The 24,203-nt window shown below is 37.1% G+C and overlaps 2 protein-coding genes and 1 long non-coding RNA gene across 3 annotated transcripts; 2 read left to right on the top strand and 1 right to left on the bottom strand.

Moving 5' to 3' along the window:
• Positions 1–114: 114 nt before the first annotated feature.
• On the top strand, positions 115–1,253 carry oip5 (opa interacting protein 5). Its single transcript, XM_056252982.1, has 5 exons — positions 115–366; positions 525–591; positions 686–808; positions 927–1,008; positions 1,156–1,253. Exons 1-5 carry the CDS (start codon positions 135–137, stop codon positions 1,240–1,242), a joined length of 591 nt encoding a protein of 196 aa, XP_056108957.1. The 5' UTR covers positions 115–134; the 3' UTR covers positions 1,243–1,253.
• A 3,482-nt stretch (positions 1,254–4,735) lies between these two features.
• On the bottom strand, positions 4,736–6,352 carry LOC130086809 (uncharacterized). The gene is made up of 3 exons (XR_008807261.1): positions 6,126–6,352; positions 5,793–5,853; positions 4,736–5,013 (listed from the first exon to the last, which is right to left on the bottom strand). It is a non-coding gene; the product is annotated as an uncharacterized LOC130086809 (long non-coding RNA).
• A 2,055-nt stretch (positions 6,353–8,407) lies between these two features.
• tmem39b (transmembrane protein 39B) lies at positions 8,408–23,706 on the top strand. The gene is made up of 9 exons (XM_056253009.1): positions 8,408–8,571; positions 11,349–11,525; positions 11,624–11,843; positions 11,926–12,009; positions 12,108–12,262; positions 12,595–12,937; positions 22,255–22,442; positions 23,027–23,147; positions 23,330–23,706. The coding sequence occupies exons 2-9, from the start codon at positions 11,395–11,397 to the stop codon at positions 23,561–23,563; spliced, it is 1,476 nt and encodes a 491-aa protein (XP_056108984.1). The 5' UTR covers positions 8,408–8,571; positions 11,349–11,394; the 3' UTR covers positions 23,564–23,706.
• The last annotated feature ends 497 nt before the right edge of the window (positions 23,707–24,203 follow it).

Below are 24,203 nucleotides of genomic sequence, written 5' to 3'. Positions count from 1 at the left end.
CCAAAAGCGGGGTTTGATGAGGGGTTTTGGGCGCCACCTAGAGTTCAAGCCAATAAATGAATCGTGGTTGCGTCTTTTGAACTTGGGTGAGCACTGCAGAACAAGGACAAAACAAAAGTAGCTACTAGCTAACAATGTCGAACAGCACTCGAAGTTTGCTCGAAAGCTCTTATGATATCGGTCCATGTGACTCGACACAGACCAGTTCAATTGCAGATCAGCTAAGAGCAGTGACAGACAGAGAAATATGTATGGTAGACTATAGGAATTGCAGTGTTCTCCAATGCATGACATGCAACACAGTGCTAGGAGACTCTCTCGGCATCTGCGGGGAAGTCCAGAGCCTCCAGAGTATCATTTGTTTGAGTAAGTTGCAAATTACCTTATTTTAAAAGCATGCAGACTAAAAACCTGTGAAGATATAGATTCAGTCATGAAAAGGTTTGTAAAATACACCAAACACGTGGGTGGGTGGGTGTGTTGTAATAATCTCTGCAAAGACATTTTAATCTTTCCCTTTCCAGATGTTACTGAGGATGTGAGGGTGAATAAAAAGCTGGATATGAGTTTGAAGGGTAAACTGGCTTCCTCGTAAGTATTCCTTTCTATTTCTATATATTTCAGCCGCTTCAGCTCATGTCCAGCATGTGTGTCGGATGTCCCATTGTGATTTCTCTATCTCTAGCACCTACCAGGTCCTTCACTGTGCTGGTTGCCATGGTACTGTTGGCCTGGTTCTTCACTCCACCCCAGAGCACCTGTCTGCTTTACGAAATCTCTTCCTTTTACGAAAAGAGCTTATCAACTGGTGGGAGTAGTTTAATGATAATAATGTGCACATGAGATTTTTTGTAATGTTTTTATTTTATTTTATTATTATTCTGACAGACATTTTTATTTTGACATGTTTATTTATTATATTTTAGTTACATGCTAAGAAGTGGCACATGTGTTAAAGCCTCCAAAATCAACTTCAAACACAGACTCGTGGACAAAAATATTAAAGAGGTTTGTATTTATGTACTCATTCATTCACTGCTTATTGTACAGAAGTAGAGCAACATTATATTCTATTAAATTATATTTTAGGTTGATTTAACAGCTGCTTAACTGAGTTGGATTGAACATTGTGGATTTTCTTTCTCCTTTTTCTAGCTGAAGCAGTATTTAGAAGCTCAACTGAAGCAGGTGAATATTCTGGAGGGAATGATGGAAAAATTGTCTACACACAATGTAAACTAAAGAAATGGCAGGTGTGGAATATGTACCGCTTTCTTGTTGTAACAGTGTTGTAATAAAGTATTTATATATTTGTGTGATGTACTGAATGGGACTTTGGTTCTTCAAAAATGTGTGAAATATTAATTAGCTTGGTTACTATGTTGCATTTCTTTATTTGCATTGTTCATATATTATGAAAAATAAAAATATATATATTGCAGGAAAAATGTCTAATGTGATCTCTTACACTACTGAAAAATAGAACACTGAAGAAAGGAAACACATTTTATGATTGGCACCATGCTGCTTTTTTTATTGCTAAAATGTAATATTTTGTACAAAATCATGCGGGGTGCATCTGTAGTGCATAGATCAGACTAAGCATAGAGTTTCACATTCAGAGGCAAAATCGTCAATACAAATCAGGTCAGCAAAGCGTATAAACTGCATTATTTGCATTGAACAAAAATAAGCTGTCAAATTCTATTTTTAGGTTTTTTTCATTTAAACTCAATTGTTAAGGCTTTGCTAAAAACGTATTGTATCCGACTTTACCTCTTGAATCACAGACTCGTAACAATTTCATTTTCATCATACAATATTCAAATCCAAAAAGTAACATTTCTTAATGAATACATCTGTGAATAATTTACAGTAGAGATAAACCTTTGGGATTTCATGCATTTGAAAAAGAAAGTCACAACATTGGTCCACTCATAGATTTAGTTATCACATTTCTGCATAAATATGTTCAAGCCAAGCTCAATTATTGCATGCAGCACAACACATTTCTTATCCACTTCTACCATGCATCAGCAAATGTTATTTTTTTGCACTCTTATTAAAAAAACATGTAAATTCCCAAATGGATCCTCGGTATTGTGGATGTATTGTGGTACATTTTATTTACCCAGGATTCACTGATATAATGAATCATCAGAGTGTCTCAAGCTACTACCCAGAACATTGCTCATATTGCTGTCAATGAACAGCTTATGTGCGTTCCACAATGGTTTGTATGTAAACATGCAAAGTCAATAGAAGGGCATAGGCCCTGCATATATATATACTTCCTATCTACTTTCTTACACCTGTCCAAAATAAAAAGTTCTTTATATTAATATTTGTCACACCCCCAGTGCTACCTTACTTCACATATTTATTTGGTGACCGTGAAAAATGGGGCTGTTTTGTTCTATGAAATGTATATAGTTCCGTATGAGCGATGGGATGTTCTGGATAAAACACTTACCACTATCACAAATATGCTACAGATTTCTATTTCACAAACACCACTAAACTGTTCGGACACTATAATTCATGCATGAACTGATTATTGCTTCTAAATCATGAACTTAATACACATCATGGCTTGCATATCTTCGAGTATATTTAAAAAATATAGTTTGCATTCCAGTCATTGAGGTATTTATCTACATTACAATGCTTTGATAATTGCTTTATGCCACTTAATATTCTACATGTTACTTTAAAATCAAGAGTTTCTGCTACTAGAAATAATCTACCCACAGCTCTAGTCTGAGACAATAATACCTGATGGAAGATGCAATATTAGAGGTATGAATACAAACACAGTTCTAGGTTACCCTTTCTAATCAGGAAGAGAGTACTCTATTCTCCCTTGTGTCTGATTGTTACAGACCAAAAAAAAAAAAAACCTTTCAGGATGTACCATTTTAGCAAAAGTCTTTGTTTCCATAATAAGGATTTATCTTGAAACAGGTACCGAATTAAACTCTTCAACACATGTATTATCTTCTAAGCTAACAAGACTCTTTTTTTTGCCCGTTAGAGACTTTCGTTTTGATCCAAGTTGACTATTTTGGGCCCAGAACTTAATTTTTTACAGTACAAACTAGGACAAACTCACACAGTGCTTTTGAAACATACATGTATTTCAGCATGGCTAGCCGCACGTCAATACCAACCATTGTTCAAATCCTCAGCATGCTACAACACATTATTATTAACTAATAGTGATTACCCATGAATAAACAACTGTGCTTGTCAATTAAAAACTAAAACAAACAAACTCTGAACAAGAGAAAATGACTCACCTAGTCGCTTCTTGATCAAATCGATCAAGGTGTGGATGCTGCATCCATGGTGGTTACTAGAACTAAATCTTTGTCTGCCTAATTTTATTTTCTAAACGACTTTATTATAGCATATACTGAATGTCACTACGACTATTAAACTCAGCAAGCATCGCTACCGTACATGCATGGCCACGTTTATGCTGGCACTACAAATCCCGCCACCTTAAAGCAAGCGGATGAAACTATACATCATTTAATGGAAGACATTGGTGATTTTGTTGTTTTTGCGAACAACTTGTCACTTGTTTGTACAATATACATATTCATCTCAAAACAAGACAAAGGAAATAAACAAGTATTGCACATTTCCCACACTGAGGCCTCACTACTCTTCTTACTGCGTACATAACACTTTTATTTCTACCAATCCGTATGATAGAAACTACTATACAAACAAAACAAACATTAGGTACATTTTCTCCTTACAGATGAAGTTAATTCCCTATTTTCACAGTGCACTGTAGCTGAGGTTCGAGCACAGGCTGTGTCAGATACCCAGAGACCAACTTGCCATAATCTATTTGAGATGTTACATTAAAAACATACATACTATTAGCAACTATTTTCGACCGTTGTGACCAGGGCCTAACATGTAACCGTTTTTCTGCCTTTCTTCAGGCCTAATGAGAAGGATAACCATGAGAATGTTACTGGATGAAAGTGACGTGTTTATCTCGCCCTGCATGTTCTCCTGGAGAACATATAAGACAAATATACAACCAGTGAACTATAAGGTCTCTACACGATTTTTTAATCCTACACCTATTAATAAGGTAATGTACAAGAGAAGAAACATCATCACTCCTCTTCTATCAGACCACCAAAACTATTTGACAGACAATGACTATATTTATATAACAGCGAGAAAAGAAATGTGAATATAGTTTGATCAGAGCGCTTGCTGTGTGGGTCTGAGCTGTGGTAACTTCTGAGGTAGTAAAATAATTATATTTAATTATGTCCTGCATCTCATCAGAACCCCATCCCCACTAGAAAGGTTTAACTGTGGAATTTATAATGCTTATGCTTGGGTCAGTGTGCCACTGTCTATCTTGGTATGTCAGTACAAGTACATAGAAAACATGAAGAAAGGTTCATGGTTTGGGTAAAGCACCAATATCAGTTCAGAGATGAGAGAAAACATTTTTTGAAGAGAGCTTTCTGTCTACAGTTTGTAGTCTCATTTTCAGGCATTTTCAAAGACTAAATAAATGTCCAAGCAGTGCTTTACTTGTATGTTTGAAGCTAAGTTATGGAAATAGTCAATTGAGAGACAGGAGCTGGGACGTGTCTAGGCACTTAGTCTGCAGAAAATAAAATTCTTGGATGAAGCTACTTCATCTTGCTTTTGCTCTTTCCATTTTCACTTTCTTTTAACTCAACCTGCAACTATATAAATACTCCACTGGATTTATTTATAACAAATATGACCAGAAGATGGTTCTTTACTGTGGCACAATCATGTTGTTATTATAGTTTTTTGGACACATGAAGAGTTTATGGTTCTTTCATGAATAACAACAAATTCAGTTGTCATCTTCAAAGTGCAGGGATGATATTATCATAGACCGGGGACAGTTGGTATGCTGAACAAACACTTCCCTGAATTATCTCTGGAGGAAGGTCAACTTATCAGGATGGAGGGCAATTTGAAGAACAAAGACGGTCTCATCTGCAACAGATCAGATAAGGCAAGGAAGTAAGCCCAACAATGATAATATCGATTACTATGTCTATCTTTATTTTGATGTACCGATATTGATTATTAAATCCCAAGATTGATCTTTTAGTCTATGCTGTTTTCTTGTTGATGCATGAACAAAACTTCTCTAAACATTATTTATTGCAAGCCTCCCATTCAATAATCACAATAAGCTGCTTTGTGCTTTGTTACTTTTGATACGAAACAGTCTTAAGTGTTCAAATTAATGAAATTCTAACAATAAATACCGTTTTGATGCTTTTTATTAATGTGGCGTGACAGAAGGTATGTTGAAGAAACAGTGCCTGAAATGTCTCGTAATCGCTTAATCATTGTTTCAACCACGGAAACAATGATATGTCACATAACATTACATTTAACTCAGGAAAGTCATTTAATGTCCATAACTCGAGAATTATCTTGAAAGAAAATGACCAAAATGCTAAAATTATGTACTATATCACATAGTTATTCATTATATTTTTTACTAAACCTGTCAGTGATGTCTTATCATAACTTATAATATAATATTATAGTAATGTACCAAATAATAATAATAATGTACAAAATAGCTGAGACTTGAAAATTGTCATACTGTACCTGATAATTCTCCAAATTAATTGAATCAAATGTTAATCAGAATTTAATCATATCAAGAGCTTTTGAAGCTGAATCAAATTAAATCTGTGTCAATACCCAGCCCAACAAGGAAGTATCTTGTGTTATTTCTGCTGCACAAACTGACCTACCTGGTCATGAGTTCCTTTCCGGACTGTTCCTTTCTCTTCTTGTCATGACATATGAGGGCCACTGTTTTGATAAGACAAAGCAGGTTAATATCTGCATTTTCCTTTAACAATGTAGCCATTAGTTCTACTGCACTTATGGAAGGAATGGAAAAAGTAGACTGAAAGAACAATGAAATTGAATATTAATGCACAATCAAATAATGTACATCTCGACTCCTGCACAATGCATGACCATCTACCTAGTGACGCAAGTGCTGGAATGCGAAACTGCAACACAAAGATTAGACAAAGCCAAGCTCTTGTAGTACAAGTCAATCCTTATCGTGCACTTACCGTCTCCGGTGATCTCGTGCTGGTATGGAAGCGAGTGAACTGGAACGAAAAGTCATCCCTATCATACTCGTTGGTTGGAGTACAACGGGCCAGGCTCTGAAATGTTCAGTGAGCCTGGCCCCGCTGCGCTGCTGCGGCAGTGGACTGCGCGCTACGCCATTTCAGTCCTGTCACCGTGTGCTTGGTGGAGCTGCTCTCACTGGCTCTGCAGCGGCGGCCGCGCTCTTCCGGCGCGCACCCGTGCGCATCGATGTCTGTGTTCTGATTGGACAGCAGAGCGATCCGTCAGCCGAGCAACACCCGCCCTCTTGAACAAACGCAAGGCAAAGACATTCTCTGCGCAAGGGTAGGCTACAAGGTGAAGATATATTTTTATATAGGCTATATTAATAAACAATTAACAACACTGTTTTGTTTAATACTTGCTTAATTAAACAATCTGCAGTGCAGTAACAATAAGTGTTCCTTTATTTCTACATGTGCCCAGTTTCTTCTTTATCTATCATTGTATGTTGCAAATACTGGCAGGATCTTTCAGTTGGTTAAATGTTGATATCAACACTGAAATTCCATCACAAAATTTGTTTTAGGTTTTGGTTTATGCAGATGGTCTTTCAAAAGAGTTGTCATACACTTTGAACATTATTATTACAATGGGTAAATACCATATACACAAAAGTAAGTGGAATAACAGTATAAGCCCTCTTTAAATTACTTTAAAATGAATGCAAAAAATACTTTATCTTTAAAACATTTATCCAAAGATAATCAAACCCTTGAAGAATTGTATAAATCCATGTATGAGTCTCTTTCCTTTTAAGTTTGGTAAGATTTAAACCTTATTTATTTATTTATTTTTCCTTGCACCCCCTCTATAATAGTTATTGAATGTTGTTTTGTTGTTGTTATTGTATGTAATATATACACACATGGACATTTAGGATGGAGATATTTTTGGAAAAGTGTATATTTGTAATTGGCATTTGATTGTTCCCTATTTGTTTTTTGTACATTGATATTGTTAAAAATAAAAAAAATCATTGTGTTACAACACACATCACATAGCACACAGTGACCTCTAGTGGTTTTCTCAGGTAACAACATAATCTGATATCATTACAAACACCATTATAAATAAAAACCAAACGAAAGGGAGAAAAACCGAAGAAAAAAATGCCACAGGGAATCAAAAACTCAATACGAAGATAAATGAACAGGAAAAAATAATTTACATACTTAACTTGACTATTTAGGAAAACTTCCAAATATTTAAAGTCTTGATGGCTTTAAGGTCTGCTATGCTCACCAAGGCTGCATTTATTTAATCAGTAAAACAGTAAAATTGTAAAATATTACCATACAGTTACAATGTATGATATAACACATTCAGCATAATTTTTCAGCATAATTTTCAGCATAATTACTCCTAGTCTTCAGTGTCACATGAACAATCCTTTAGAAATCATTCAAATATGATGATTTTCTGCTCAATAAACATTTATTATTATCAATGTTGAAAATGGTAGTGCTGCCTAAAATTTTTGTGGAAACCATGAGCATTTTTTATGATTCTTTTATAAATAAAATTTTTATAAGAACAGCATTCATTAAAAATGTTTGTAAATATTGTAAGACGATGTCTAAACAATCTTTACTGACACGTTTGGTCAATTTAAGCCCACTGACCCCCCAAAAATGTAACGCTATAGTGTTTGTTTATTGAATTTGCTACAATTGTAATAAAAAAATACTTAAAAAAATATTTTATATACAAGGGAAAGAACACAGGAGCCTATCTGAGGGGATTATATAGTGGGAGATTTGTTTGACTGTTTTGCATATAAAATATAAAATAGATCACTGACTAAATGAATGAATGACATGACTTTATGAATAATAACAAATATCGGAATGATAACTGTTTAAAATCTGGCATTATATGTAGTTTTATTTAAATAACTAGGACAAGAAGTACACTTCGCAAAAAAAAAAAAAAAAAAAAAGTAGTCTATATAGCCTGACTCAGTTCTGTTTTATACTGTAGGCTACTAAAATATATGTTCAATAAAAATGCATAAAAATACTGCATCATTAACCTTTCCAAACCGGTTCTGTGTAATGTAATGTAGGCTATGTGCAGCAACACGATGTATGGGTGTGACAAAATACACCTCATAAAATACACCTCAGACGCGCACGATGTGCTTTGATCTCACACGCTGAACACGCATGCACGCGCGCGCGCACGCTTGCCTCCTCCCCCTGCTCGCCGCTGCGCGTGCGTGCGTGGTACAACATCAACAGAATGAGCCCTCCTCGTTTACTGTCAGAAATAAAACAAACTCTTTACTATCCAAAGTAATTAGTTCTGTACCTAAGTATTGAGTGCGTTTCAACCTAAATCCTACAGTCGCCTTATCCGGACTAAACTCCGCGGTTCAAAGTGGTAAGAGACATTTTTTTTGCGATTTCTCAAAATTAGATTGTGCAAATGCAACAGTGCTAGGCCGCAGTCTTATATTCGACCATGCATTTATTTCTCTGAGCGTTAAGACTCAAACAGACCTGAGAAATGTTTGTTGCATTTTAAGGCAGTTTGGTTTCAGAAAAAAACTACATGTCTTTCAACCTACGTGTTTAACAGCAACGCTTCCGCAAAAGTTGGCTATCAATAAAGGCAGTGCTGCAAAACACAAGAGCGATCAGGAAAGATTTTTCATCTTTTTAAGCAGAAAAAAAAAATCTGTAAAATACTAACCATAACGCAAAGGCATTATTTTGGCTTGCTATAGGGAGACCCCATCGTGACACGTGCATTGGTAAGCCAATAAAGCTGCATGCATGTGGTCTTTGTCAATGTACTGTGCATGAGACCAGTGGTGATGGAGCTCTCTATGGTTGTCTGTGTTTGCTTTGGTATAAATCTGCTGGTGCAATGAGCCCTTTAATTATAAACCATAATGTACAGTCAGACACAATGCAAATTGGTTTGATTCAGTAATTGTAAAAGTATTTTAGTAATCTTCAGGTTTAACATCAAGCCATGCACATGTTTCTGAGCCTTCACATCTTGTGACAGCAAGCGCCTTCTCACTGCTTTGACAATTGCTGCCATAAAAGGTTTTACGAGGCATCTAGAATGCAAGTTGTACAAGTGAAAGTTATAATATGAGGAAGAGTTTGTGAACAGACAATTAGTCAATTCTTTTTGTACAAGACCAGTAGTGTTGGTAACTTACAGTAAAAACATTTTAAAGACTGGCCAGCGTCTACTAACAAGCAAAAACTAGTCCAGACATAGTTGTATCACAAATCACAAATGTGATACTGCAGCATGTTGCATATAGCTTGAATGACATGACAATAAACCAAACGTGACTTTACTTGTAATACCATGGTATTTTATTAAGTGTTTTGACTCATGGAGTGTACATGTAAATATACCATGCTATATGAATTAATTCAGTTGCCAGTGCAAGTGTTCCACTATTCTCTCTGGTTCTGTTTGAGCAGGATTACTAGCAATACTACTGTCATATGATCTCATTAGATATGTTGAACCACAAAGTTTTGCATGTTTAATTTGTCAAATGATGTTGGTTATCCACATATTTCATCCACAAAGAAAATTTACTTAATGTGCACACACAGCATTACATTCATACTGAATACTGCAGAAATAGGAAGATTACTATGGTACTATTGCATACATCTGAGCTTCTGACTACCTGTGATGACTAACAGTAAACAAAGAAATAAAAAATTATTTTGTAATAAGCATTTAATTACTTATAAAGAGGAATTGACATACAACAACCATGGTGAACTTAATTAATTCTTGTATGATGAAATAATGACGAGATTGACATTTATTATATCTTGTAATCAAAATCCTGGATGTTTAATTCTGATTTTTAAGATGGAAGCATACACTAAATGTAGTTATCAACAAAAGTTTGGGCTTTGTAATAAAAATTACATTTGTTTTTGTTTTTTTAAATAAAATTATACTTTTATTCAGCAAGGATGCATGATATTGATCAAAAGTGACAGTAAAGACATATATAATGTTACAAAGATTTTTGTTTTCAAATAAATAAGTCTCTATTCATCAAAGAATCCTGAAAAAGGTATTTTCCTCACATATATTAAGCAGCACAACTGTTTTCAACATTGATAATAAGAAATGTTGGTCCCACTTTATATTAAGTGGCTTTAAGTACTATGCACTTACATTGAAATTAATAATTTGATACAATAGACTTGTTGTGTACATACATGTTTTTACATTGTACTTATATTTAAAAAAATACCTGCATGTAATTACAGCTTTAATTAATGTATGCAATCACATTTGTTATTACACTGTTGACCCTTCCCTTACACCTTAACCCACCCTTTTACCTACCCATACCACCACACCTGTCCCTAACCTTACCCGTATCACACCTCAATAGCAGCAAAAGTGTTTTACAATAAGTACATTGCACTTATTTTTCGATGTAAGTACATAGTACTTAACGCCACTTAATATAAAGTGGGACCAAAATGTTTTTTTGAGTGCCAAATCAGCATATTAGAATCATTTCTGAAGGATCATGTGACACTGAAGACTGGAGTAATGATGCTGGAAATTCAGGTTTGCCATCATGAGAATAAATTTAAATAAATAAAAAAGTTATTTTAAATTGCAATAATAATTCACATTTGTATTTTGATCAAATAAATGCAGCCTATGAGCATAAAAGACTTATTTCAAAAACATTAAATCTTAGCATAGAGTGAATGATTATATGATATGATACAAATCTAAAATAATGCACATTACCTCTTTTACAATGGCAGCAATTAGCCTGCGTGCCAGAACTATGATGGTGAACACCAACATATTATAGTCAATTAGGTGGAAGTTCTGAAAAAAAGAAAAGAAAAAGAAAAAATAGGATTGAATGCTTCTGTGGAGTTTAATTTTTGAGCCTTGAGACGTGACTCACCAGAGAGGTGTGTGAAGGTGGGTGTGATGGGGGGTACCACCACACGGTTTTGTAGATGTTGACATAATGCACAAACAGTGCTATAAGATGGCACACAAACAGGTGGAGCTCAAACAGGACGTTCGACGATTTAGTGTATATCTGACCTCGTTGTTTTTTTTGTTTTTTTTTTCACATTTAGTCTTACTATGTGTTTGGAGCTTTATTGTTGTGGTTTGTTTTCCTGCAGGTATCTAAAGTGTAACCAATTGAGACAGGGGAAGGGTGGATCTGGAATGGCAGGAGGAAGAAGAGGAGCGAATAGAACAACATATTGTCGTTCTCCGCTGAGCAGTGAGACAGGGTCCGTTGGCAATGGCAACCATTCCACCAGCTCACCTGTGACGGGTGTGAGGTCACGGACCAGGTGAGGGTAAAGCTACACATAATAAACTAATGTTCTATTTCTTTGGTAAAATCCTCCTCCTATGTAACCCACCTATTTCAAATCTGTGTGGTCATCAGGAATGGGTCCGGAACGGGAATGTCCAGCCCTCCGTTGGCCACTCAGACGGTGGTGCCACTGAAGCACTGTAAGATTCCGGAACTCTCCATGGACCGGAACGTCCTGTTTGAGCTCCACCTGTTTGTGTGCCATCTTATAGCACTGTTTGTGCATTACGTCAACATCTACAAAACCGTGTGGTGGTACCCCCCATCACACCCACCTTCACACACCTCTCTGGTGAGTCACGTCTCAAGGCTCAAAAATTAAACTCCACAGAAGCATTCAATCCTATTTTTTCTTTTTCTTTTCTTTTTTTCAGAACTTCCACCTAATTGACTATAATATGTTGGTGTTCACCATCATAGTTCTGGCACGCAGGCTAATTGCTGCCATTGTAAAAGAGGTAATGTGCATTATTTTGGTCTGTATGTCATTTTAATAGTTTAAAAAAAATTAATGAGTAGTGTATCATACTTTTTGCCTTATTTCTTTGCTCCAAAGGCATCACAAAGTGGGAAGTTGTCCTTCCCACACTCTGTCTTCCTGGTGACGGCTCGTTTTGCCGTCCTGACTCTTGCAGGATGGGGTCTGTGTCGTTCACTCATTTATCTCTTCAAGACGTATTCCGTACTTAGCCTGCTCTTCCTCTGCTATCCGTGAGTAAAAATCTGCACATCCACTGCTATTGACTAATGTTTTATTAAGGTGCTGTCACATTTACTGTTCTGCAAAGTTTTGCAGGCAAAATCCTTTTCTATAAGAATCCATGTAGTCTTGAATTGCTTGTGAAGGTGAAATATTTCCCCACACGCATTTCACGTCAGGTTCAAGTTGGTCACACAATGGATGGATGGATGGATGGATAGATAGAAAGATAGATTGATAGAATGATTGATTGATTTTAAAGTGGACAGTCAGAATTTACAATCATAGCTATCCATTATGATATTTTAATATTTCAACACTCTTCTCTATCTTTCCCTGTCAGGTTTGGAATGTACATCCCTTTCTTCCGACTCAGCTGTGATTTCCGCAGGGCTGGATCCATGTCCCCGTTAAGCGGGATGAGTTCTAAAGAGGTGGGCGGGGCTGCTTTGGGACGTGGGGGACGGGACTATCTCTCCGTCTTGAAGGAAACATGGAAACAGCACACCAGTCAGCTGTACAGTGTTCAGCCCATGCCCACCCACGCCTGCTGTCTCTCTCCTGACCTCATCCGCAAAGAAGTGGAGTACCTGAAGATGGACTTCAACTGGAGGATGAAGGAGGTGTTGGTTAGCTCCATGCTAAGTGCCTACTACGTAGCGTTCGTACCTGTTTGGTTCGTCAAGGTGAGTGCATTGACAGGTCTTCTGTACACTCACGTGCATATGCATAAAGACATACAATGTGTGAATGTGTGAATAGAGGGAACAGGTTTTGTTCATGAGGAATACAGGTCAGTACATTCAGATAAGATTGGCAGTGGTTTCCAAACTTTGTAGAGTGGTGTACCCCCTGAAGCATTTAACATCCTTCTGCATACTCCCTCTCTTCCACACCTTTTCCATTAAAGTCTTCCTTGTGGTCAATAAGTGTATCCCTTAAAACTCTTTGCTCACAAAAATTACATATTTAAAAAAAAATCCTGTAAAATAATTTCTTCATGCCTTAAAATAGCTTGAATGTAACTCTACACCCTTGCTTCATTTAGTATACTTGGACCAGTGAATTTACATGTTAGTCTCTGCCTCCACTCCAGCTCAGAGATCCGTTTGACTTGGTCAACTTTACTGTAGTGAATAGTGTTGTCACAATACCAAAATTATTGTTTCGATACCGATACCAACTCAAGAATTGCGATTTTGATACTTTTTCAATACTTTTCCTGAAAAGGAAAAGTATTTCTTACAAGGCGTTTCATAAATACACCTCCTTTGCGTAGGTCTGTGCTCTTTAAATGCTGTAATAACCTAATATAAATAAATCACTGACAAACATGCTCTGATTATAATCATATAGCCTATAGATCATTTTAGCTGATGTTTTGTATGCTTTATTTTAGCGGCTTGCAAATTATTAACGTTATCTATGAAAGTTGGGGGGAAAGTTGTACACCTAATACAAAAATAAATAAAACATCTCCAGTTAACTAGCAGAGCATTAATTTAGTTCGCTATTAAATAAGAGATCTAGCGCTAAAATCTGTTGTTTTTTAAATCAAGCTGAGCGCTTGTTGCCGCTGCTATCAGTGTCATGGATACAGTGTCTTTTGTGGCTCGCGCACCGTCTTCACTGGGACGCGCGCTTCAATCTATTGCCGTTGCGGAGACTCTCTATTCGTTCCGGTGAGATCACAAAATAAAATGCACACAAACTTGTCCCCGCACACCAGGCCGCCGGATGGTGTTGCTAAGAACTTGCAATGTAACTATCCGAACGGCCCTCGCGGCCTCGAAACACTACCGGCCCACCGGGAAAAGTCCCGACTCTCCCGATTGCAACTCCGCTACTGACCGGCGGCTACAGTATCATTTGTGCTCGCACATGCAGCCATCTCGCTGTAGTGTTTTCTTTGCTTCTTTGCTGCGTGCGTGAGGAGAAAAAAACACAGACGTCCATAGGGAGGCACTGGAAGCGTGCGTTGCACACTAGAGATGCGCGGTTTGCGGTTATAGCCGCGGACTCCGCGGATAAACCGCGGATCGGGCGGATGACGTGACGAAAAAAAATATTTGAATTAAATTCGGGCGGGTGGCGGGCGGTTTCTAGTCTCACGGCTGTCATCAGCAGCGCCTTGTATCAGCGGATGGCGGGCGGGTGCGGTTTTGAAAATTGGTCAAAAACGTTGGTGCGGATGGATGGCGGACGGATGATGAGTTTTGTGATGCGGTTGCGTATGAAATAATAGCCCATCCGCGCATCTCTATTGCACACCAACATAAAATACGTCTCTTACAAATCTGGAACACGGTCATTCTTAGAAGTATCGATACTAATAAATGTAGGAATCGTGACGTTTTTAATTTCCGAGAATCGCGATACTTTTGAAGTATCGGTGCACCGTGCAACTCTAGTAGTGAACACTACACAATGGCTAGTGGATTAATTCAGCCACATATGTTTAAACCAGAAACTGATTCAGGAGAAGAGGTGGAAGAGCGAATTATACAGGCTTGTCTACAAGTCGATGTATCAGAATGGTAATGTGTTTTATGTATCGCTCTCTACAACGTCGGACACATAACGGTTAATAATGATTAGCCTTTTGCTTGACTACGTTATCAAACTGCTAATAATGTGTTGCTAGTGTTACACAAACCATGTTCCCGTTCGCCATCTGAGAGTCAAGACAACTGCTTTCTAAAAATCAGTATCCTCAGAAATGCTTTGAACAACTCTGAATGTCAGTGGAGAAAGGCATATAGTCCAACATAACATCATGCACATAATTCACTCGCTATATTGTTAAATGTACCTGCTTTTTCATATCAACATAAAAATATACCAGGATAACCTGGCTTCTCTTGAGACCCCCTGCTTCACAGCATAGTAATGATGATGTTATGCTAAAGCCCACCCACACATTGTCATTGACGTGATTGATTACACCATGTTTGTAATAAAGAGAACAGAGGTGGTTTCTAACCGCGTTTTTGAGACTGTCGTGTCTTTGGTAAACTGCAGTTTTAAGGAGAAAATACTCAGCAATGGTGTTGACTTATGAATTTGTTCATGGTTTGTCTTAAAGCATATTAAAAACACAACATAGACATATAAACAACATTAAAAACTTGATTTTCTTTAAAGCTGCAGTCCGTAGCTTTTCCTCTTTGTCGCCATCTCTCTGTTCGAAATCTGTAACTGCAGTGATTCGCGGAATTATCATCTTTACGTGGGTTGTAAATCGGCATGAAACAGCGCGGATGAACACAGTGTTTTGAGGCGAGTGGTGCTGTCAGTCACCGCGCTGTGTGGATACTGTCATACAGAATCACAGATTCACTTTTTGAAAGTTTGACCAACATAAGAATTTTCATAAGAAAATGTCTTCTGAACAAGTAAAATCCATTTTTGTTCTGACCAACTAAGGGGGGAAAAGCATTCGACATGATAAGCTTTGTTAGATTTAATCAACGCGATTTACAACAACCGTGCAAATTATAGCCTACTTTGCTCTCAAATTGTTCATGTTAACAACATCAGCATCGCGTGACTAATGTTAAATTTAATGTGTTTTATGGTTACCTGCTGTGTAGTTCAGAATTCATATTCTCCATAATAGCAAAACGAGAAAGGCACAACAAAGGAAACTCCATAACTGTGTGAATTAAGAAAACGTACTGTTACACGATTGAACTATTGAAATGTCTTACTTGTTCAGCAGAAAAAAGCCGTCTCTTCTTCCGTTTTGAACCCCTTCAAAACACGGAGTTCACGCACTTTTCAAAAGCGCCGCCGATGTTTAAATCCTTGTGTTCGCATGAGACGGTTTCTTTCTCTTTCTCTAGCCACCTTAAATCCGAAGTACGAAGTCTTTTGGGTTTTATAACTGCTGAATCTCCAGTTGACACTGATGATTGTTGTTTGGATCTTTCTGGATGCCATAAGTTTAATTATGTAAAGTGCTGCGAGAAAAGCCTATACATCTAAACATCTCGTCATGCGCAGTATAGCCGGCTAGCCGAAACTCCTTCTTTATGTGTACGGGTGTGACCTCATGACGCAAAGACATGCTCGAATTTCCCGCGGAAACCCACCAGTACCACTGGAATTAAAATCATTATTACAAGCTAACCGTTTTGAATCTAGCTATGGCAAGCAGATAGTTTTGACCACTGGCAGAATATGTTTTTTTTTAATGTAATTATTTTGGATTATTTTTAACTTAAAAAAGTTACGGACAGCAGCTTTAAGGGACAATATTTCCCCCCTTAAATTGATTTTCTAGTACAATTTTACATTTATAAATACCTTTATCAAATAAATAATGTTTTAAATATAAAATGTTCAATAGAGAAATATGCAATGATGGTAAAAACAAAGTGAAACTGCCAGTAGGTGGCGGTAAGTCACTCTTAAGTCAGTAAGTCAGTCTTAATGAGTGAGCCATCAAGTCATTCATATTCAGAAAAGAAGCAAGTGGCTTTATTTATGAATGGGTCATTTAATCATTGACTCAGAATACGTTTAAAGCCACAGATTAATTTACAAAACACCGCTGTGTGTTGTAGTTCTGCTGTGGCTTTCGTTGGAACAATTTTTTTTGTTGCAAAACAGAGCTAGCAATACAAAATGTACATCACTTAGTATTACACTTCTGTTTGTTGAATTGTTGTATAAAATCAATGTCACATTTGCAGTTGTGTGGATTTTTGGGAAAAATTGCATTCTTTCTGCTCATATAATATATTATCAACATTAAAAACAAGAACTCACAAGGGTTTTTCTTCTATATAGCAGAGAGTTTGAGTCTTAAATCGATCTGTTTGCTCAGTCTGTCTATATTTGTTCTCCATACTAGTACGTGGTTAATCCCCATTTTTACAAAGGTACATTGTCGAGAGCTGCAGTAATGTAGCTTGATTTGCTATGACAGCACACTCTGCATGCAATGCTTGTGTGGATGCAGTCAGTTTTGACTGCAAAAGAGGATTTAATTTGATTGATGTCATGTATACAGGTCCTTCTCAAAAAGTTAGCATATTGTGATAAAATTCATTATTTTCCATAATGTAATGATAAAAATTAAACTTTCATATATTTTAGATTCATTGCACACCAACTGAAATATTTCAGGTCTTTTATTGTTTTAATACTGATGATTTTGGCATACAGCTCATGAAAACCCAAAATTCCTGTCTCAAAAAATTAGCATATCATGAAAAGGGTCTCTAAACGAGCTATTAACCTAATCATCTGAATCAACTAATTAACTCTAAACACCTGCAAAAGATTCCTGAGGCTTTTAAAAACTCCCAGCCTGTTTCATTACTCAAAACCGCAATTATGGGTAAGACTGCCGACCTGACTGCTGTCCAGAAGGCCATCATTGACACCCTCAAGCAAGAGGGTAAGACAGAAAGAAATTTCTGAACAAATAGGCTGTTCCCAGAGTGCTGTATCAAGGCACCTCAGTGGGAAGTCTGTGGGAAGGAAAAAGTGTGGCAAAAAACGCTGGACAACGAGAAGAGGTGACCGGACCCTGAGGAAGATTGTGGAGAAGGACCGATTCCAGACCTTGGGGGACCTGCGGAAGCAGTGGACTGAGTCTGGAGTAGAAACATCCAGAGCCACCGTGCACAGGCGTGTGCAGGAAATGGGCTACAGGTGCCGCATTCCCCAGGTCAAGCCACTTTTGAACCAGAAACAGCGGCAGAAGCGCCTGACCTGGGCTACAGAGAAGCAGCACTGGACTGTTGCTCAGTTTTGCATGTCATTCGGAAATAAAGGTGCCAGAGTCTGGAGGAAGACTGGGGAGAAGGAAATGCCAAAATGCCTGAAGTCCAGTGTCAAGTACCCACAGTCAGTGATGGTCTGGGGTGCCATGTCAGCTGCTGGTGTTGGTCCACTGTGTTTTATCAAGGGCATGGTCAATGCAGCTAGCTATCAGGAGATTTTGGAGCACTTCATGCTTCCATCTGCTGAAAAGCTTTATGGAGATGAAGATTTCATTTTTCAGCACGACCTGGCACCTGCTCACAGTGCCAAAACCAGTGGTAAATGGTTTACTGACCATGGTATTACTGTGCTCAATTGGCCTGCCAACTCTCCTGACCTGAACCCCATAGAGAATCTGTGGGATATTGTGAAGAGAAAGTTGAGAGACGCAAGACCCAACACTCTGGATGAGCTTAAGGCCGCTATCGAAGCATCCTGGGCCTCCATAACACCTCAGCAGTGCCACAGGCTGATTGCCTCCATGCCACGCCGCATTGAAGCAGTCATTTCTGCAAAAGGATTCCCAACCAAGTATTGACTATTGAGTGCATAACTGAACATAATTATTTGAAGGTTGACTTTTTTTTTTTTTTGTATTAAAAACACTTCTTTTATTGGTCGGATGAAATATGCTAATTTTTTGAGACAGGAATTTTGGGTTTTCATGAGCTGTATGCCAAAATCATCAGTATTAAAACAATAAAAGACCTGAAATATTTCAGTTGGTGTGCAATGAATCTAAAATATATGAAAGTTTAATTTTTATCATTACATTATGGAAAATAATGAACTTTATCACAATATGCTAATTTTTTTAGAAGGACCTGTATAACCTTTTACGGCATTTTGCCTGTTAGAAATACAACCCGAATTCCGGAAAAGTTGGGACGTTTCTTAAATTTGAATAAAATGAAAACTATAAGACTTTCAAATCACATGAGCCAATATTTTATTCACAATAGAACATAGATAACATAACAAATGTTTAAACGGAGAGATTTTACACTTTTATCCACTAAATGAGCTCATTTCAAATTTGATGCCTGCTACAGGTCTCAAAATAATTGGGACGGGGGCAACAAATGGTTGAAAAAGCAAGACATTTAGAAAGGATTCAGGTGGGAGAACATCTAGCAACTAATTAAGTTAATTGATATCAGGTCTGTAACATGATTAGCTATAAAAGGGGGATGTCTTAGGCCCTGTCCACACGGACACGGGTATTTTTATAACCGTGACTTTTTTTACGCGGTTCGGCCGTTCGTCCACACGAAAACGCACTGAAACCGAACATTTTTGAAAACCCCTGCCAGGGTGAGGATTTTCAGAAACGCCGGTTACAGTGTTGTCGTGTAGACAGTGAAACCGGGGTTTTTGCCTTGCGACGTCAGAGTGTGCGCCGTTATCAGCTGTGTTTGACACCAGATTTGCGCTTCTGATTGGCCAACGTGGCTTTAGGGTTAAGGTTTATATCGCCGCCTGCTGGCGTGGCATGCTCTTGACCGCGCTTGATTGCGTGTTTTTACGTTTTCATGTAGACGGAGACCGAGCATGTGTGGACGGGATTTTTTTTTTAAAACGCTGTAGGAAAAACTCCGGTTATAAAAATACCCGTGTCCGTGTGGACATGGCCTTAGAGAGGTAGAGTCTCTCAAAAGTAAAGATGGGCAGAGCCTCTCCAATCTGTGAAAGAGTGCGTAAAAAGATTGTGGAACACTTTAAAAACAATGTTCCTCAACGTCAATTTGCAAATCTCATCATCTACAGTGCACAACATCATCAAAAGATTCAGAGAAACTGGAGAAATCTCTGTGCGTAAGGGACAAGGACAAAGACCTTTATTGGATGCCTGTGGTCTTTGGGCCCTCAGACGACACCGCATCACTCATCGGCATGATTGTGTGAATGACATTACTAAATGGGCCCAGGAATACTTCCAGAAACCACTGTCGGTAAACACAATCCGCCGTGCCATCTCCAGATGCCAACTAAAGCTCTATCATGCAAAAAGGAAGCCATATGTGAACATGGTCCAGAAGCGCCGCCGTGTCCTGTGGGCCAAGGCTCATTTAAAATGGACTATTTCAAAGTGGAAAAGTATTCTATGGTCCGACGAGTCCAAATTTGACATTCTTGTTGGAAATCACGGACGCCGTGTCCTCCAGGCAAAAGAAGAGGGAGACCTTCCATCGTGTTATCAGCGTTCAGTTCAAAAGCCAGCATCTCTGATGGTATGGGGGTGCATAAGTGCATACGGTATGGGCAGCTTGCATGTTTTGGAAGGCACTATGAATGCTGAAAGCTATAAAAAGGTTTTAGAGCAACATATGTTCCCCTCCAGATGACGTCTATTTCAGGGAAGGCCTTGTGTATTTCAGCAGGACAATGCAAAACCACATACTGCAGCTATTACAACTGCATGGCTACATCATAGAAGAGTCTGGGTGTTGAATTGGCCTGCCTGCAGTCCAGATCTTTCATCTATAGAGAACATTTGGCGCATCATTAAACGAAAAATGCGTCAAAGACGACCACGAACACTTCAGCAGCTGGAAACCTATATAAGGCAAGAATGGGACCAAATTCCAACACCAAAACTCCAGACACTCATAAACTCGATGCCCAGACGTCTTCAAACTGTTTTGAAAACAAGAGGAGATGTTACACCATGGTAAACACGCCCCCGTCCCAATTATTTTGAGACCTGTAGCAGGCATCAAATTTGAAATGGGCTCATTTATTGGATAAAAGTGTAAAATTTCTCCGTTTAAACATTTGTTATGTTATCTATGTTCTATTGTGAATAAAATATTGGCTCATGTGATTTGAAAGTCTTATAGTTTTCATTTTATTAAAATTTAAAAAACGTCCCAACTTTTCCGGAATTCGGGTTGTACATGCTCGGTTTTATTGTTAATTTAAGTTGGGGTAGAATTAAATGAACTGTACAACTCAGCATTTTGTTTGCGTACCTCCTCTGTCACCTCACGTACCCCCAGGGTATGGGTATCCCAGTTTTGGAACCACTGGCCTAAGGGGAAAAAATCAGTCTTCCTATTTAGACCAACACATGCTAATTATTTTTCCAGCTATTATTTTTATGGGTGTCTGTCCTCAATGCAAAACGTTGGTTTAGCATCATGGGTTCTGTTGACATAACTCTGGATGTATTTTGTGTGACCTTGTCAACATGTTCTTTGAAAAATCATTTTTCTATGCAAGCTGCTTAAAAATAACAAATAATCAAATAAATGGCAATTATATTTGCCTATAATGTTTACTGCTTATTTAAATAAAAATAGTTAAAACATTAAAATTGTGAAATATTATTACAATTTAAAATAACTGTTTTAGACTATATATTTTAAAATGTAATTTATTTCTGTGATGGCAAGGCTGAATTTTCAATGTAAATCCAGTCTTCAGTGTCACATGATCTTTTAGAAATCATTCTAATATTCTGATTTGGAGCTCAATAAACATTTCTTATTATCGTCAATGTTGAAAACTTTGTGCTGATTATTGTTTTTATGTAAACTAATGTTTTTTTTCAGGATTCTTTGATGAATAGAAAGTTCATAAGAACAGCATTCATTTTAAGTAGATAATTTTTGAAAGATTATTAATGTTTTACTGTCATTTTTTATCAGTTTAATGTCATTGCTAAATAAAAGTATTTATTAAAAATATATTATATTAAATACAAACTTAAAAGAATATTACAGGTTTGTAGGTTACTCTGTAATACCTAGCACAGCACATTTTGTCTTAAAGTGATAGTTCACCCAAAAATGGAATTAAATTAATGGAATTAAATTCAATTCTGTCATCATTTACTCACCCTCAAGTTGTTTCCAACCTAAATAAAAAAAAAACTTCTCTTTTGCTGAACACAAAAGAAGATATTTTGAAGAATGTTGGTAACCAACCAGTTGCTGGACCCCATTTACTTTCATAGTATGGAAGAAAAAAATAATCAATGGCAGTTAATGGGGTCCATCAACTGTTTGGTTACTGACATTCTTAAAAATTTCATCTTTTGTGTTCAGCAGAAAATAGAAATTCATACATGTTTGGAATAACTAAGAGTGAGTATTTTTGGTGAGTTTAATTTTCGGGTGAACTGTCCCTTTAAGCCTGAAGAGTTTGAGTGAATTGTTTTACATTCCTACACACTTGACTCTTTTTATTTATTTATTTATTTTATCATTTTTCTCTGTTTGTATAGAGCACTCAGTATGTAGATAAACGCTGGTCCTGTGAGCTGTTCATCCTGGTGTCCGTCAGTACTTCTGTCATTCTGATGCGGCACCTACTTCCTCCCCGTTACTGCGACCTGCTCCACAAAGCGGCTGCGCACCTGGGCTGCTGGCAGAAGGTGGACCCCTCCCTCTGCTCAAACGTCCTCCAACACATGTACGTCTGACCTGGGGTCACTGCTGGGGTCATAGAAATGTCAAAGGTTTAGGTTGTGTTAGAGCTTTTTGTGCGTCTTTGTTGGATTTTGGTAAATATAATAGTATAGCAGGTGCTGACCGATTGATTCCATATGCTTTTAAAGAAAGAGCCTAATTTTAGTGAAGTGCTCAGTTCTTGGTCACACCCTTAAAAGAATGGCTGCATTGTGTTGCATGTTTCAACATGTTCATTTTATCTCGGGTGTTGGCATCAACAACAAATTTATTTATAGCACATTAAATGAATTTGAAAACCAATATGTTTTTAAACATGAACATGTATTGGTTTTCCAAATGTACACATAGAGCATATTTATCTTGCTATATTTGTTACTTTTATTTTTACTACTGGCACAAGATGGTTTTTTTTTTTACCCTTTTCTGTTTTACTAAATTAACATTTTCTCATTTAATTATTATTATTATTTAATTTGTTATTTGTTTGCATATAATATTGATAAATCGTGTTATAAACCTTTGGTGCAATGTGTTTGCTTTTGTTTGTAGACTGTAATCTCTTTCTTTTGCTTTTTCCCCCTACAGATGGACAGAAGAGTACATGTGGCCACAGGGAGTTTTAGTAAAACACAGTAAAAATGTTTATAAGGCCATGGGCCATTATAACGTAGCAGTTCCCTCAGATGTTTCGCATTATCGTTTTTATGTAAGTATAAACTATAGCCGAACTCTTAAACAAAAAGTGCTTTGTTTTTGCTGTTTGCTGACTCATCAGAATGAATGTCAATGTTATTAGAAATATTATTCCAAAGAATGTATTATGTATTTTTCATGGGAATAATATTGCAATAACCACTGTTGCCCTTCTTTTTTCCTCTCTCCTAACAGTTTTTCTTCAACAAACCACTTCGAATATTGAACATTCTCATAATCCTGGAAGGTGCAATGATATTCTACCAGCTATATTCACTGATGTGTTCAGAGAAATGGCATCAGACGATATCATTAGCTCTAATATTATTCAGTAATTATTACGCCTTTTTCAAACTGCTCAGAGACAGAATAGTTCTGGGAAAAGCATATTCGTATTCATCCAGTGCCTCTAATCAGAAAGTCAGTTAGACAAGCGTAAATTATTGTCAGTCATCACAGATGAGCAGAAAACATGCATGAGAGCTGTTTATTTTTTCTACAAGTGCATTTTTTTTTGTCTGTTTATGTTCTGACTTGCCATGAAATAAAAAGGAAACATATTTTTATATTAAGTCTGTTTCTCTGAAGTTTTTTTTATTTATGCACCACTTCTTACATGGCTGTCATAATCATCTGACATAATCAGACACAAATGTGTTACTAGAATTCAAATATTTTTATTTATTTTGAAATCAATAAGCCCTAGATTTGTCATCATAATATTTCTCAGGTTCTGGGACCCAGGAATAAACTTTTGTCCACTGTAGTGGACATTATATTTTAGTCAATTTCTGACACTATACACAGTTTTACAGTCTGGATGTCCTGTAAAGAGCACATTCAGGGCTTTTCGGAGATACCAAATGTTAGGTTTCACCATGACAACAATTTCTCCTTGGTCTTTAAAAATGGCTGACATTAATTTAGTGATCAAATTTTGCAGTATTATGGATCATATTTTAAATTATCATTTGAGTCTGACAAATTTTCAAAATTTTTGTCATAAATATATATAATATTCTTCCTATGAAATAGGTATTATTGTGAAAATGTTGCCAATTATTCTCCC

Source organism: Rhinichthys klamathensis, unplaced genomic scaffold (assembly GCF_029890125.1).
Source record: "Rhinichthys klamathensis goyatoka isolate OS25496 unplaced genomic scaffold, OSU_Roscu_1.1 h1tg000100l_1, whole genome shotgun sequence".
Taxonomy (NCBI): Eukaryota; Metazoa; Chordata; class Actinopteri; order Cypriniformes; family Leuciscidae; genus Rhinichthys; species Rhinichthys klamathensis.
The sequence above is the reverse complement of the archived record's forward strand: the minus strand, read 5'-3'. Positions and strand labels throughout refer to the sequence as shown.

Bases quoted from the DNA above. Each gene is read 5' to 3' on its own strand.
- oip5 (XM_056252982.1), top strand. From the start codon at position 135: ATGTCGAACAGCACTCGAAGTTTGCTCGAAAGCTCTTATGATATCGGT. The intron at 809-926 runs GTGGGAGTAGTT...ATTATATTTTAG, and splicing joins CGAAAAGAGCTTATCAACTG to TTACATGCTAAGAAGTGGCA. The intron at 1,009-1,155 runs GTTTGTATTTAT...TCCTTTTTCTAG, and splicing joins TGGACAAAAATATTAAAGAG to CTGAAGCAGTATTTAGAAGC.
- tmem39b (XM_056253009.1), top strand. From the start codon at position 11,395: ATGGCAGGAGGAAGAAGAGGAGCGAATAGAACAACATATTGTCGTTCT. The intron at 22,443-23,026 runs GTACGTCTGACC...TTCCCCCTACAG, and splicing joins TCAAACGTCCTCCAACACAT to ATGGACAGAAGAGTACATGT. The intron at 23,148-23,329 runs GTAAGTATAAAC...CTCTCCTAACAG, and splicing joins TTTCGCATTATCGTTTTTAT to TTTTTCTTCAACAAACCACT.